The sequence below is a fragment of the Colletes latitarsis genome, chromosome 6 (assembly GCF_051014445.1).
Source record: "Colletes latitarsis isolate SP2378_abdomen chromosome 6, iyColLati1, whole genome shotgun sequence".
NCBI classification, from domain to species: domain Eukaryota; kingdom Metazoa; phylum Arthropoda; class Insecta; order Hymenoptera; family Colletidae; genus Colletes; species Colletes latitarsis.
This window is the reverse complement of record NC_135139.1, coordinates 10,970,335-10,985,755: the sequence shown is the minus strand read 5'-3', so window position 1 is coordinate 10,985,755 and position 15,421 is coordinate 10,970,335. Positions and strand designations below refer to the sequence as shown.

General features: G+C 37.5%; 1 protein-coding gene across 7 annotated transcripts in view; it reads left to right on the top strand.

Moving 5' to 3' along the window:
• Positions 1-15,421, top strand: part of LOC143342394 (dystrophin, isoforms A/C/F/G/H) — a 655,322-nt gene that overhangs the window by 559,164 nt on the left and 80,737 nt on the right. For all 7 annotated transcript variants that reach the window (XM_076766217.1, XM_076766218.1, XM_076766213.1 and 4 more), the window contains 2 exons: positions 3,950-4,073; positions 12,264-12,430. In XM_076766217.1, coding sequence (XP_076622332.1) covers positions 3,950-4,073; positions 12,264-12,430 — 291 coding nt within the window. The remainder of the gene's footprint in view (positions 1-3,949; positions 4,074-12,263; positions 12,431-15,421) is intronic.

Here is a 15,421-nt window from a genome sequence, read left to right as displayed (position 1 = left end):
GTATCAAAAGATTAGCATAAACAATAATTGGTAGGAATTAAATTATCCGAATAATTTCCTAGTTGTCTCCTAACGCGTATTAAAAGTAATAAAACTTTAGACGCGTGCAGTTCCGAAACTACTAATGTTTTCTGCATAACTGAGCCACCGTTAGAAGCGGCAAAGCTTCCCCTTTAAAATGGTTTTTGGTTTTTGGCGATCTGACTTTCCGTTTTCGAGATATCGTAATTTATGTAAAAAGTAATTTTTAGAATTTCGCTCTCCACCTTAGAAAAGGCTATTAAAAATACTGAAAGTTTAAACGCGTGCAGTTCCGAAACTATTAGCGTTTTATTAATTATTGAGGCATTGTTAGAAGCGGCAAAGCCTCCCCTTTAAAATGGTTTTTGGTTTTTGGCGATCCGACTTTCCGTTTCGGAGATATCGTAATTTATGTAAATGGTAATTTTTTTATCTCTGTCTTCGTCTAGCGGAGTCGGACCTCCTTGTCGCACGTGCGTGGTGCTGACCTACCTCGCGTACGGGACTGTCGCGACCGAGTCTCGGCGTAGTATTTCCAAGAATTTACTACGCGCTACTATCTACGCGCGCGAGATGAATGAACTCGCGCGAGCGCAACAACGAAACGTAAACAAAGTCTATCTCCGAAACTAGCCACCGCATCGACTTGAAACTAAAATCGCTATATCTCCGGAACTAATAAAGCTATCGACTCGTACAAACGCTCATTTTAAAGGGCATTTCATCCCCTATCCGATGAGCATATCAACTATTATTATTTATGCTGTCTTCTATGTTTATTTTGACATTTACTTTGACGCTATATATCCAATGAAGTTTCAACAATTCCTATTGATTATTATGAACGTTTATTTCTTCATGGAAAGTAATATTCTTGTTTATGCTGGTTTCTTCTCCTGGTGATTCTTCTCTTAAGCATTGAGACGATGTATCTCAATAATTAACACATTTTTAGCGTCGCTAGGTTATCACTAGATATACAATAGTTAGTTTTAATAATACTCATCGTATCATTGATCCGGAAAAAAACCCACATTCCTTTTAGACAATTTAATCTGTTTTAGATTATCATTTGTAATTTATTTTACGAAGGAAAAAGCAAATTAAGAACATAGAAGGGAATATACTAAATGTATGGAGATCCTTTTAAGTAGATAAAATCTCCCGGTCCTCTTGGTTCGAGCAGGTCGTAGACAAGCCTCACCAGTCGTTAACTCCGTTAATAGGCCATTGTGCGACGAACATTTCCGTTAATCGACGTTCCGCTCTTACTTCGAATTAAGAACGCATTCAATCTCCGTGACGCGTTAAGCGCGGAAAAGCAAAGGTAAAGAGGTCGGGCAACGACGCTCCGCCGAAATAATTTCGCGATCGGCGAAGCGAAAACGCGGGAAACTCCACCTAATAACCCCGCGTTTCATCATCAGCTCAGCCAAGACTGAAGGGCTTTCGGTCGTCGCAACAACGAAAGTAGGTGAATTATTCCAGGCTGTTTGAAAGGATTTCGCGTGACTCGAGAGACACCGCGTCCCCTCCGTTCCGGGCAAAGACGGAAAACTACAGCAAAACAGCGACACGGAGAAAAATGTGCAAGAAAACGAGCTCGTCGTTGAGGACATCGTCGCGGCCGAGGCGAGAGAGAAACGAGACTGCAAAAAAAACATACAAATAGGAACAAGTACTTCTTACAATTTAACTGAAATTATTTTTAATTTTTAACACTCCTGGTATATATTGCTGTATTGTATTATTATGAGTGAATTATCAAAGCAAATGTACGGAATTCGATCTAGTAAAAATTTTGATAATATTCGTTAACGACAAAAATTAAACATCAAGAACCGAAAAAATCGATAGAATTGTACTTATGTAGTTTAATTATTCCTAGTTTCCTTTTACAACAATTATGCCTATATTTACGAAACTGTTGTACAGTTTTCTATGAAAAAATTTATGTAACTTATCAATATACACGTAAATAATTGTGCAAAGTCTCAAACCAATTTCACAAATAGTTTTTCTTTTATAAAATTTCAAAAACGTGCTCCTTTTTCCAGACACGTAATTAAATTACGGAACTTTCGTGATTCGAGTGATACTTGATTATATTGGTAATTTGTTAAAATGGTGTTTTTATCTTGAGAGTCATTTTCTTACCAAAGATAAACGCAAAGCACCAAAGAAAAAGATTCCACTACGAGCTTTCTGAACGAAAAAAGCTTGTCCCAATTTCTACAATCGTTCGCGGAGAGACACGGTGATGGTGACAGTATCCTCGTATTATAGTTCGTTTAATAAGGGCGAAAACTGTAGCGAAACAGCGACGGAGGGGGAAAGTCTAGAAAGAAACGAGCGTGTCGTGTGGAACATCGTCGCGAACGAGGCGAAAGAGAAACGAGTCGGCGAGAAAACTGTGTTCCGGTCCACGGTGTCTAAATTCTCGAGGTTCTCTGGAACGGGAGAGAAAAAGATACGTAATCTCGTTAACGAGAAGTCGCGCGATATCGCGAAAGCTGCTTCTCCCGGCCACTTCACGTGCACACTTTTTCGTAGCTTCCGCGGCGCGGACCTCGTCGCGTGGTCGACGCTTCGCGATGCCTCGTCAAACGAAATTACGGATGCACACGTCGAGACGAAGACGACGTCGATGGCGCCCGGGCGTCGTCGACGACGTTTAAAAGCACGTCGGATTACCCTACTTGTCCTCCTGGGCGTACAAGCACCGCGGACGCGAACGAGCCTCGAAAGTTCTCCGCGCGAGAAAAACGCTCGAGTGCCGCGGAGCTGATACCAGCCGGTGCTCTAACGAACGAACTCGTTTTTAAGGGGGATTCCTACATTTCCTGGCGGGGGGGAAAAATCGAACTTTGTCTTACATTTCCTGGAAAGTAATCGCAACAAGGCATCTTTCGTTTTTTTTGGAAATGGTACTTGCAAAGTGTTGAAAATAAATACTTTCGTACGCCAATATCTTTGGGCATGTTTGTATTATTGTTGCATTGGATATTATATACAATATTTGTTTGAAGAAAATTTTTAAATTGTACAATGGCTCGAAACAAAACTCGAACATTTATACAGGGAGTTCAGTCACCCCTGGAAAACATTTTAATGGGAGATTCTAGAGGCCAAAACAAGACGAAAATCAAGAGTAGACCTTACGTTCGATGTATTTTTTCGGCCCATTTTTCCGAGGCTCCTGAGCTCCATTAATACGCATTGTTTGAATTTTGAATCATTAAAACATTTCTGGCCGCACAGTATATTTTCGGTAAAGAATTTTTTTCTCGAAAGTACGTAGGAATTCGGGGGTATGTGTATTCACCAAAAATGATTGTAATTGACCCCTGCAACCGAATATAATTTTTCCAGAACGATTTGAAATTTTTTTATTTTGTCGAAAAATGTAGGCACATACTCGAATTTTTTTCTCGAAAGTGCGTAGGATTTGGAGGGTATGTGTATTGACCAAAAATGATTGTAATTGACCCCTGTAACCAAAAATAATTTTTCCAGAATGATTTGAATTTTTTTAGTTTAATTTTTTAATAACTTTTTAACGAAGTCTCAATCAAGAAGTTGATATTCTTGATTTTCGTTTTATTTTGATCTCTAGAATCTTCCATTAAAATTTTTCCCATGTCGAACACCCTGTATATACTTTACGAAGCGATTGATGTGTAATATGAGGAAAAAATTTAAACGAAAGATGAAATTATTTTCTAAGTTACACTCAAGTTCGTATGAATTCATTTGCGATGCGTCGTGATTTTTGAACGTGTCTCTGTAGAATTTTTATCGAGTTTGCAGCAAAGTTTCACGTACATGCTGTTCCCCGAGTCATTTTATAGTTAGTCGCTAATTCGATGAATATAAAATTTCAGACTTGTCGAGTGATTTTTATTTCAGTGTTTCTTGCGTGTTTCAGGACGATCATCGCGGCTTCAGGAGGCAGTTGGAGGATAAACGACCGATCGTGGAGAATAACCTGCTGAGCGGGCGCCAGTACATCGCCAACGAGCCGCCGCTCTCCGACACCTCGGATTCCGAAGGTGAGCTGGAATCTTTTTGCTTTTCTTTAAAAATTACATCAAGTTAACCTTCTGTAACATAAATTACGTTTGGCTTCTGGGAAAAATTAAATCGTTAAAAAATATAATTAATCGTACGACGAGGGATTATACTCTTTTCGATACGTCTTTATATCATAGTACTCTAACAATCCATTTAAAAATCACCAATCTCATGATCGAAACGTTATTCTTTAAAGCGATAATTATTTCTTTCCCATATTTTTCACCGTCTTAACAAATTTAATACTAAAAGAGTTGAGTTTAAAATTCGACTTGCATTTACTCGAACCGTGTTTCTTTAGTTTGTTACAGTTTGGTAAATCACCCTAAAGTAAAGTGTGTTTCTCTGGTACAAATGATCCCCAGAAACAAGGATGAAATGAGTACTTAAGTTTTATTTGCTATCTCGTGTTGTCGTAAAAGCTGATTCGGATTTATTTTTATTTTAACGCAATTTCAACCCTCAATGGAGATTATTCTGCGATGCAATTTACAGTAACGTAAATTTTTAGTAATGCAATTTATAGTAACGTTGTATGATGTGGACACTTTGGAAGTTGAAGTTGCATTGAAATAAAAAAAAAGTGATTAGGGCATATCGTGTCGCTAGCAACCATTATAAGCAGGTGACACAACCAGCAACCCTTGTTAAAAGAAAAGAAGTACACATATATATATCGGTGTATTTTCTTATCGTTACAATGAGACTGAAAGGCACACTATCTTTTGTTTCGCGCAACGTATAGAAGAGAGTTTGTTTCCCCGTTTAATGGACGAGCCCATTTTCTGGCAAGAACTCCGGGGCTGAATGTCTCCCGGTCAAATAATCATAAATTCCGTGTTTCACTTTTCTTAATAATCCCGCTTTCGAGAGGGTGGAATTATCTAAATGAAATATTCAAGAGGGCCCACGGTTACATGCTCGCCGCGGTTATTGTACGTGAAAAGCAGTGACAAGAACGAATGAAGCTCGTTTCCAAGGGCCGCTCTTGTTCCGTGGTTTAAGTAAAAGGAGGAAAAAACGACAAAGAAGACTAGAAGAGGAAACTTCTCGTATTTTATCAGTCCACTTAACAATCCCCTTCATTCTTCGCGACAAACTCCCGTGAGGAGAGCTAGTCTTTGAAAATACAACTTTAATCAATCTTACCCTTTTCAATTCTGAACATTGACCCCAAAAGCGACAAAAAAACACACACACACACAATACGTTTGAATATAGTCTGTATTCTAGCATTCCGGTCGCTGTTCTTTTTTTTTTAACAAATATTGAACGACCCTTGAATTACTCAGACTTAAACTATTGCTTCGAAGAGATACGGTTTCCAAATAGAAATATGATTCCGAGTATTTGCATTCGTTTGCTTAATTTTGTAATCCAAGAAATACACGAACGTATGCGCAACAAACTTTTAGTTTTCTTTGGATTACGACAAGCAGCGACGTCTTGTTGAAAAATGTAGATCTCACACTGGTTCAAACAAGTTACGTATTCATGGTTCCAGAACTTCTTGCAACATGTTTGCATACGTTCCCGTATTCGTTCGGCCGTCGTATATAAACAATTCTCCGACTCCTGGTGCTGCCATATAGTTTCAAATCGTGGCATTTCTAGCGGCATATTTCACTGTAAATGTAAAACAGTCGGAGTAGTTCTGATCTAGCGAAATCCTAGAAATGATATTCTTTTAGAGCAACAACAGTATGCTTCAAGCAACTCTCGAAATTACATCAAACGTTAGAAATGATTTCTTACTTTGATTTCTGAACATTTAAGGAGTTAAGTAAATCTGAGATCGAAGTGTCGAAATTTCAAGGCGTCATATTTTTTAATAGATACATCTGACGAAAGAAAAACAAAGAATTTATCGAGTTTTAAATGTCACTCGCGGTTCAGTTTATTTCAGGGTAATTGGCAATATCTTAATTTCAATACTCGATAAAGCTAATACGAGAGAAGAAAAACGAGTAATAAGCACTTAATACCCAATCACATTATACGTAAACTCGATTACCCAAAATGAAAATTCTTCTGTTATCTTTCCATCGCGCCGTATGTATTTAAGTCATTATCCTTTCAAAGGATAGAACTAACCACGGTATTATAATCCACATTTGATGTTTTCGAAAGTCTTTTATGCGAAGTACGCGGCACAGAGGAAGAAGGAAATTGCATTTATATTACGGTGAAACAGCATTTCCCTTGTGAAACTTCGCGGAAGCCTCTCGTGGAGTTTCCGGTGTCCTTCGGGTGGTCTCTTTTAACCCTGGAAAATTTCAGTTTCGGTATACTTCGATACTTGAACTCGATTGATATCGTTTCATGGTTCCCTCGAGAGTGTTTCCAGTAACATTGACCGCAGAAGTTTTTGTCGGTGCACGCCGAAATTGCATTATTCTTCGAGAGACGTTGCTTAAAAAGTGATATTTCTTTCCAATTTCGAAACTGGTGCAAACCCACTTATCCTCGTTCCAGGATAATGAAATATTTGCGTTCCCATCGATTAAACAATCCTGATAGGATCTACTTAGTTTGCACGAGCCTCTATTACATTGAGTGTAAAGTCATTATACAAATAGCTTTCATGAGAGTTAACTAGATCAATATCTTCTTTCAAACTCATTAATGAACTTGCACCATTTTCAAAATTAGTGAATCGTACTGGTACTGAAATTTTAATTATTTAAAATTTGCGTTCTATACTTTGGTTCACTTTTCTTCACGAATAAAAATTGTAAGATTAGTATTATGTTGTTTGATATATTTTTAGATACTTTACAAATTCTTTGAATAATTCTTTGAGTGATTCAAGCATGATTTGATCACTTTCAGAATTGGTGTCTTGTATTGATATTGAAATTTTAAATATTTAAAATTTGCGTTTTATACTTTAGTCCACTTTTCTTCACGAATAAAAATTGCAAGACTAATATTATTTGATCTGTTTTGAAATACATTACAAATTCTTTGAGTGATTGAATCATTGTATTACTCTACATTTCAGGGGTGTTTTTTTTCCAGAAAATCGTCAAGTTTGGTACGATGAGGTTTACATATAGAATTTGATGCTCTTAAATTTCGAAAAAAAAAAAATATTTAACGAATAGGGAAATGTTTCATCATTTACGCGAAAGGAAACTGTAGAATCCAGGGAGCTCAGTGAACCGAAAAACTGGCCAGAATGGCGGAAACCCATCGGTGCGAGCCGTAGGACGAAAGTTTTCGCGAAAGAGTAAAGAATGTCGGCCAAGTACATTCGTTAGTTCCCGCCAAGCCGCTTTGCAACGCGCGACTGAATTCACCAATAGCGCAGGCCTAGTAATTAAGAGAGCCGCGGTGGAGCTTTCAATTCCAGTAATTCGCGCCATTCTTCTTTCCGTGATTTTTCATACCAATTAGACGCGAGAGAATACCTACGAGAAACAGAGAGAAAGAAAAAAAATGACAGAGAGAGAGAAGGCTTGATGGAAACGAAACCTCGACCAATCGGCTCGAAAAATTCCCGCGTTTCTTTGTCGTTTGCCCGTGGAATTCGAATAAAACGGAGAATAATCGTAAGACGAGTTCCTAGGGTGGCGAAGAATCGGTCCTGAAACGCTGAAAGAAATTCGTTTCGAGGCGCTTTGACCCGATTCGACTCTGTACTTGCTTGGTAGCGTTGTAAATCGGGGTCTTTAACCTGTTGGAGGTCTGAATAAAGAAATCTGCGTATTGATTGTCCGTTTGGTCGATGATTTCAACCCTTTTGGTGTTTGTTGGTTTCAAACATATGCACTCTGTTAGTACAGATTTATTACTTAGAAGTCATAGTTCTACGTGTCGTTTAAAAAAAAAACTCGACATTTTGAGTGTATAAAAATTGCACTTTCGATATTTAACGTTTTGTTATTCTAACGAAGATGAAAATACGATTGAAACGAAACGGGAGTAGCTGGAAATGGTGTTCAGATTTAGAAAGCAGTAATTTTTATTTATTATTCTACTCTATAATTCTAATTTAAATTATCACTTATCGAAGACAGTCCACCTCGTTAAATTTTCACCGAAACGTTAACGATTTGATCGAGTAACGTGTGAATTGTTTTCCAAACGATACGACGAGTATTACAAAAATTCCAGTCCTTCTATAGTCGACAACGTTTTATTTCCTTGGATTTCCAGTTCTTGAAATCGAATAAAAAGAGGACGAATAACAGGAACGGCGTTCGTGAGTGCGTTTCGAAACGGTGTAATTAGTTTGCGCACGCCTGCTCGATGCGCCAGAAACACGTTCAGGTGTGTTCAATGTAAGATAATCAGCAAGAAGAGGGGGCCTATCGTGTAGCACAGATTCGGAATTCGATCAGAACATTAGGGGTCTCCTGCTGGAGGACAACCCGCGTCGCACAGTGCACGATTTCAGTCACTCTGCAGGGAGTCACGTTCGATGAAACGTGCACGGCATCGAGCAGTCGTCGGGCGTTGTCGTAACGTCAATAAATTTCAACCGATATAACGCCACATCGCGGGGTTAGATCATACAACATTCCCAGGTATATCTCCGGAGATACAGCACCAGTTCTTCGACAGAGAGTCGAGATTTCGTCCGTGACATCAAATCATAATACGCGATTCGTTGACTCTTCAGTCATTATTTACCATTTTTTGACTCGTCGTTCGATGAACCTTGTTTGGAAATTCAGACGAAGACACGTATGTACACTGTACTCTAAATAATTGTTAGTTCTCTAGAGAAATTTTAGTTCTCAAAAAACTACAGAATGTACTTAATATGCAAAATTATAAGGAATACTTCAAGATACGAATTATTATATTTGCAGGTTGAAACAACACTCTACAATGCATTTCGTTATTTCTATTGATAAAAATATGAATTTGCATAAAGTATAACTATTGGATCACAAAGATGACCATCTGAAACGAAATTAGAGCACATGTTTGCATCAAATACACACTTTTTGTTTTTACTTTTTGTTTTCAAACCCTACAAACAGCGTTTAGCTGTTTCTTTGTACTGCATAAATATCGTACATATTTTTGTTTACTGTTTGTCCACGAATTCAATATTCTGTTTGGGCAAACGTTCCGTGTTCATGCAATATTCGCATAGAAAACTTCTGGCCACATAGTTGCAACGTATCCACGTTGTTTTGTTCTTGGAAGAATTTCATTTCATTATACTTAATATATTCTCTTTTATCAAAGTTACACTTGGTACAAATCATAGTTTTGTTACTTGTCTATTCGCGTAACTTTTTTTATTTAATTCGCTCAATTGAAAATAGTTTCATTATTCTATATATATTGAATATATACTTGTCAATTGCACGTCCATTTTTCAAGTACGTTTGGTCAAATAATATTACAATCTTAGAATCGAGTTAAAGTTGTATCAAATATAATGTATTCGATTTAAAAATATCATTGAATCTCTGAATGTGTTTCTCTCGAAAAAGAAAATGAACGTACAACTGTGAAAAGGAGAAACACGTTTCTTTACGCAGCTAACCGACTAAACGTGCTTCCTTTTACGGGGGAAAAACGAAACGTGTGCTTTCCGTAATAATGAAGACAAACGTAGTGTTCCTCGCAAGACAAATGAAGCGTTCTACTTTTTGCAATGCACGCCGTAATTTTACTCGTTTTTACATGAACTGTTTCTTCAACGTTTCCTGAAGAGGGTTGCACTCCTTAATCCTTTCAGTGCCCAAAAAATTGAAATATCGGCTCTGTAGTCTTCGCCAAAAGTACCTTCAGCCCATAACTTGAGCTCTCATGCGCTAATTCTAACCCAGATCATTCTCTACGATCCTCCATTTGTGGAAAATTAATTTTATATAGAACACTATACACTTTACAATAAAAGACAAATATTGCTATAACAAAATATGTTATATACTGAATTGGAGTAACGAAAGAAATACTTATTTCTTGGAAAGAAAATGATATTATACGAGGAAATAGAAGATTTGTAATTTAGAATTGGAATTGTGCGAGCCTCGACACGAGTTTCTGAGAGGGAAGCCGCGTAGATGAGAAATGGCGGAAAAAGAAATTAGGGGATGAAAGACGATGGAGGGAAACAACCGGAGAAGGTAAAAAGGGGACGGGGAAAGGTTTACGTGCCTGGAAATTGAATGGTGCAACTGTTGAATGGATTGCTTACCGATGAAGAACACGAGTGCCTAATTCAATTCTGTGAAAATTGTTTTTAGGTGTTTCACTCTGCGATCGTGACGTCTCCCTCGCAATCTAGGTTCAGTCTGATGTAGACAACTTCTCTCGACTTTTGTAGCTCGTTTCTCGATTACCATTTTCCACCCACCTGTCGATATTTGTTGCACTTCTGTTGCATTCGTGTTTTCGAGTAGAATGGTCAGAGTATGTAAATACAGTACACGAATACAAACAAATATGAAAATAATAAGAAATACTCAAGCATAAAATTTATTATATTTGTAAATTCCCTCGAAGCTAGATTTGTCACATTTATTTTTACTGCTTGGAAACAAAATTACATTGCTTTGATAAAATGATTTATTTCATAGTCGTACTTAGTAATAATCTAAATGAAATTTTATTAGTTTGCCTCTGGTCTTAATTAAACATTCGCGCCATATTTTAATCAATTTTTTAGCGAATTTCCTCTTTGTTCTAGCAATAATTTTTACTAGTTTAACGATTGAACCCAAATGTTGTGTAATGTTTGCGCAGAGGTGAACGGAATTTAATTTGAATAATAAACGACGAACGGAATTTCTGCATTAACGATTGATTCGCAACGTTTATTTGATTAAATAGTTATTCAAATAAGCTGTCATTCCAACAACGTAAAGCATATTTTGATGATACAATCCAAATTACAATTTTTATCGAACAAATAACGTAGATCGTTTTGTGTTTAAGTAAAAACTTTTTCCATCTCTGGTTCCATGTTAGAAACTCGAGAATTTATTCCCATTTCTTCCCATAAGAGAAGACAAATAATAATTACGAGAGAATTCAGAAACTCAGAATCCAAAGTCTCTTCATTTTTGCACGATACATGGATCGATGGATCCCAGGATCGAGCGATTAACCACGGTGGCCAGTCACGGAGTAAAGGGCAGACGGTACCATAAACATAAATCATCATAACACGTGGCAGATAGAGCAACTACGAGCAGGTAGAGACGGTAGGCGTTATCAATGCTAAACATGCGCATAAAAACTGACCTGCATGATATGATGCGTGATTCATAGGTCAATTAATTCACTGGCGATAGGGCAGCATAGGTACCCCTGAATCTTGCTCTCCTGGACACCAATGCAGTAACTCTATTTCTGCGATTCATTGTACTCTCAGTTATCAATGAGAGTGACTAGCATAATCGATGAGGGTGGAAAAGTTGTTTCGTCGTACGATGAACGTGATGAAAAAGATTGGGAATTATTAATATGTTACTTCAACTTAGATCGACTTCAGAGTATTTAAAAATTGTAGATTCTGATGTTAATTTCTGAGGTTGACGAAGACTCGAAACATTCTATTAATTCATCCTGTAAATTCAGTTTGATTATATGAATCTATTAATTTCTGAACTTAGAATCTTAGACAGTATCTAATATTGTAGAAAGCAATTTTCTCGACGAACACATTGCAAAATGAATAGCAAGAAAAATTAATTAAGGTCCGTAGAATTGTTTGAACTTTTTAAAAACGGACTACCTTGAATTATTTGCAATATATCGAATAACGATAAAAATGTTATGAGTTAAATGTAATATTAAATTGAAAATCGAAACATTCTATTAGTTCATCCTGTAAATTCAGCTTGATTATATTACTATATTATAGATTATATTATAAATCTATTAATTTCTGAACCTAGAAGCTTAGACAGTATCTAATATTGTAGAAAGCAATTTTCTCGACAAACACATTGCAAAATGAATAGCAAGAAAAATTAATAAAGGTCGGTAGAATCGTTTGAACTTTTTAAAAACAGACTACCTCGAATTAATTGCAATATATCGAATAACGATAAAAATATTAAGTGTTAAATGTAACGTTAAATGTTAAAAGACGAAGTTGGCCAAAGATCGGTAAACCGTTGGCGTAATCGTTCGTCAGCGATGGTTTAGGAACGAAATACGTGTCACATTTACGGTTGACTGTTCGTTTTCAGCCGGAAGAGAATTGGACGGCGATTCGAGGGGCTACAGAAGCGCGGAGGAGCAGGCACGCGAATTAACACGCAGCATTCGCCGTGAAGTGAACAAACTTTCGGAGCAATGGAACGCCCTAATCGAACGTAGCGATGTGTGGAAGCGGAAACTCGACGACACCGCCAACGTGAGTACTTTACCCTCCTTTTACCTACATTGAAAGCCACTTATCCGCGCGGCGTACTACCCGATATGAATACAAATATTTTGATTCCGTCGGAAACTATAGACGGCCGCGAAGCGTCGAACACCGTCGCTTCCATTCGAAACTTCCCCGTGTGGTCTCGTTCCGACGAAATTAGAAATATTTCTGGTCGTCAAACGTGAAAAGATATTACCACGATTACTATCAAATTGAAAATCTTATTCAAAATAAACTAAAATATAAAAATATTTGCGTGGATACTTGGTCCTTTGGACGATTGATTCCTCGTTTAATCGTCAACGAAGTATAAGTGTTTTTCTTCTTTTATTTTGTACTGGTTTATTAATTTCACTCCGTCGCTTTACTGCATCTATTCCACATGCAATATTAAATATAATACATTTCGTATAGTTCATTTATTAGTCTGGTCACAAGTTCATGAAGCTTCTCACTCGACATTAAGTATTATATATTAAAATTTCTACATTTTTACATTCACGACGTATTAGTAAAACGAATCTATTCTTTTTCGTAGCCATTCCACATACGAACAAATTTAAACAAAATTAAATAGCACACATTTGAAAACATATTTTTTGAATTAAATGGTAGTCAAGGGGTTAATCAATATTCTTTTCCACGGTGAAAAGATCAAGCGTAGATATTTCGAGACAAAGGGATCTCGCGACGATAATTCTCCCAGGTCCCCCAATAAAAATACAATCGGATTAAATGGTACATCGCGAAGGATAAACAAGTGGGCGTAATATTTGGACTTATCGGTGGCATCGGAAGAACGAGTAGGGTGGTTGGTCCCGCTGTCTAGGTTCAATTCATCCCCTCCCCACTCCCCTAACCCGACGGTTCGTCGTATCGCTTTATTATTGCCGGTACAATTTTCTCTATCGCGGGGACGTTCCATTTGTCGAAACGACTTTGTACCCTGGAGGGAAAACCAGCCCGGTTCCGTGTATCGGCGAACGCCAGGAAAGACGCCTGAAAAAAGTCCGTCCCCGCGGCGAGGGTGATTTTTCGTTGCCGTGCTCCGTTTCTGCACCTAATGACGACGAAATTCCTACGGTTCCACCCACGCTGCCCCCTCGGTACACCAAATTACCTTCGTTTTCCCGCGATCCGCCATCGACGGTGGGACGCAAATACACTTTATTACCTTCGTCAGCGCGACAAAAGCAGTGATTGTCGACGAGTGGAGGTATTTCGATCAATATACCGCAGATTTTATCGCGCGTAAGGGAGTTCGTTCCTTTTCTGTGATTTTTCTGTATTGTTCGCGCGTGAGGTTATCACTCGAATAGGCCACGGTTTCTGCTACAAATTGTACTCGTTTCTGCAGAAATCGCGAAAACTGCAAGTAGCTCGCACAACGGGTCTGGATCGATGATTTTAGCGACGTTTTGGGTGAAAAATATTTTAAAATAATCTGTTTCCAACGATCTATAAATGTAATGTGCACGTTCGAACCCCAGAATAAATTTCATTTAAGAATAGCAACGTTATGCAAACATTCCTGAGAGTTCGTAGTTCCTGTACCTCTCGTTTCTGCAGAAATCGTGAAAACTGCAAGTAGCTCGCACAACGGGTCTGGATCGAAGATTTTAGCAACGTTTTGGGTGATACATATTTTAAAATAATCTGTTCCCAACGATCTATAAATGTAACGTTCGAACCCTAGAATAAATTTCATTTAAGAATATCGATGTTATGCAAACGTTCCTGAGAGTTCGGAGTTGTCAAAGAGATGGACAACCAGGACATCCCGTACCTTTCGCGGCTCGAAGTTCGAGGATTTATCACCGCGCGTCGGAGACGACAATCGCGATCCATCGATAATCACGTTCAACGAAACTGGAAGCGTGAATCGATATGTGGGTGGAATGCATTTTTATCCCCCTCCCCATCGTCCACGTTCCATTTTTCCCCCTTTGAGGCAGTGAATTCTGATTTCATAAGCGGTTTTACGATTTGCATTTCGCTCGCGACAGAGTGTCTTCGTCGATGGGGACGTCGCCAGTCGGCGTCGTTCGGGATACAATGGGATTCGCGATGCGTGTACGCAATATCGCCTCTTTTATACGTGCCAGTATTACGCGAACTGGTCGATACCATCTTTACAAGCGTGTTTCCATCGACGTAAACTCCTCTATGACGCACAGATGCTTCTTGTAGACGGAGAGTTGGCTACATAAATTTTTACGCGTTCCCTGCTGACCGTAGATTCGAACTTACGACGGTTCTTTAAAAGATTCTGAACGAACAAACCCTATTATTTAGAAAATTTTCAATAATATTATTGTTAAGAATGCTATAAAATAACAGCTATGCTATTGAAATATTTATTATTTGTAGTTTAACAAATTTTTTATTGCAAATTAATTTAAAATGTGTTTTGCACAACACATGGGATCTGAGATAGATCAAATAGCCATTTTATAGATAATAGACTAATTTATTTTAAATTAAATATGGTCGAAAACAGTCTTTATAACATTCTAGACAATACTATTTTTATTGCAACCTATAATTGGAAGAATTTCAAGTATTCGGTCATTGAGGTTAGCATTTTTTAATATAAATTATTTTGTCGAATTATTAGGAAGACATTGCAGGAATAAAAATGCAAAATTCAAAAATGAAAACGTTGTAATTAATTTCTGGAGAACAGAACATTTAATTTTATTTGAATACAGTCACTCTAATAAATTTTAAATCCAAAAATTACGTTAAAATTTGTCTATTAACAAAAAGTTAAAATGACTAAATTCTTGCAAGGTTGATAATGAAATTTGAAAAGTTGAAAGAATCCATTAATAGGAATTATGGAAATGTAAATGAGGAATAAAGCGCGTGAAATTTATTAAGAAAGTTTGGAAAGCATAAGTCTGCAAGAAACTGTTCCTCTCACAAAGGAAACAGTATGAATATAAAGATGTCCCATACATTAACATTTAATGT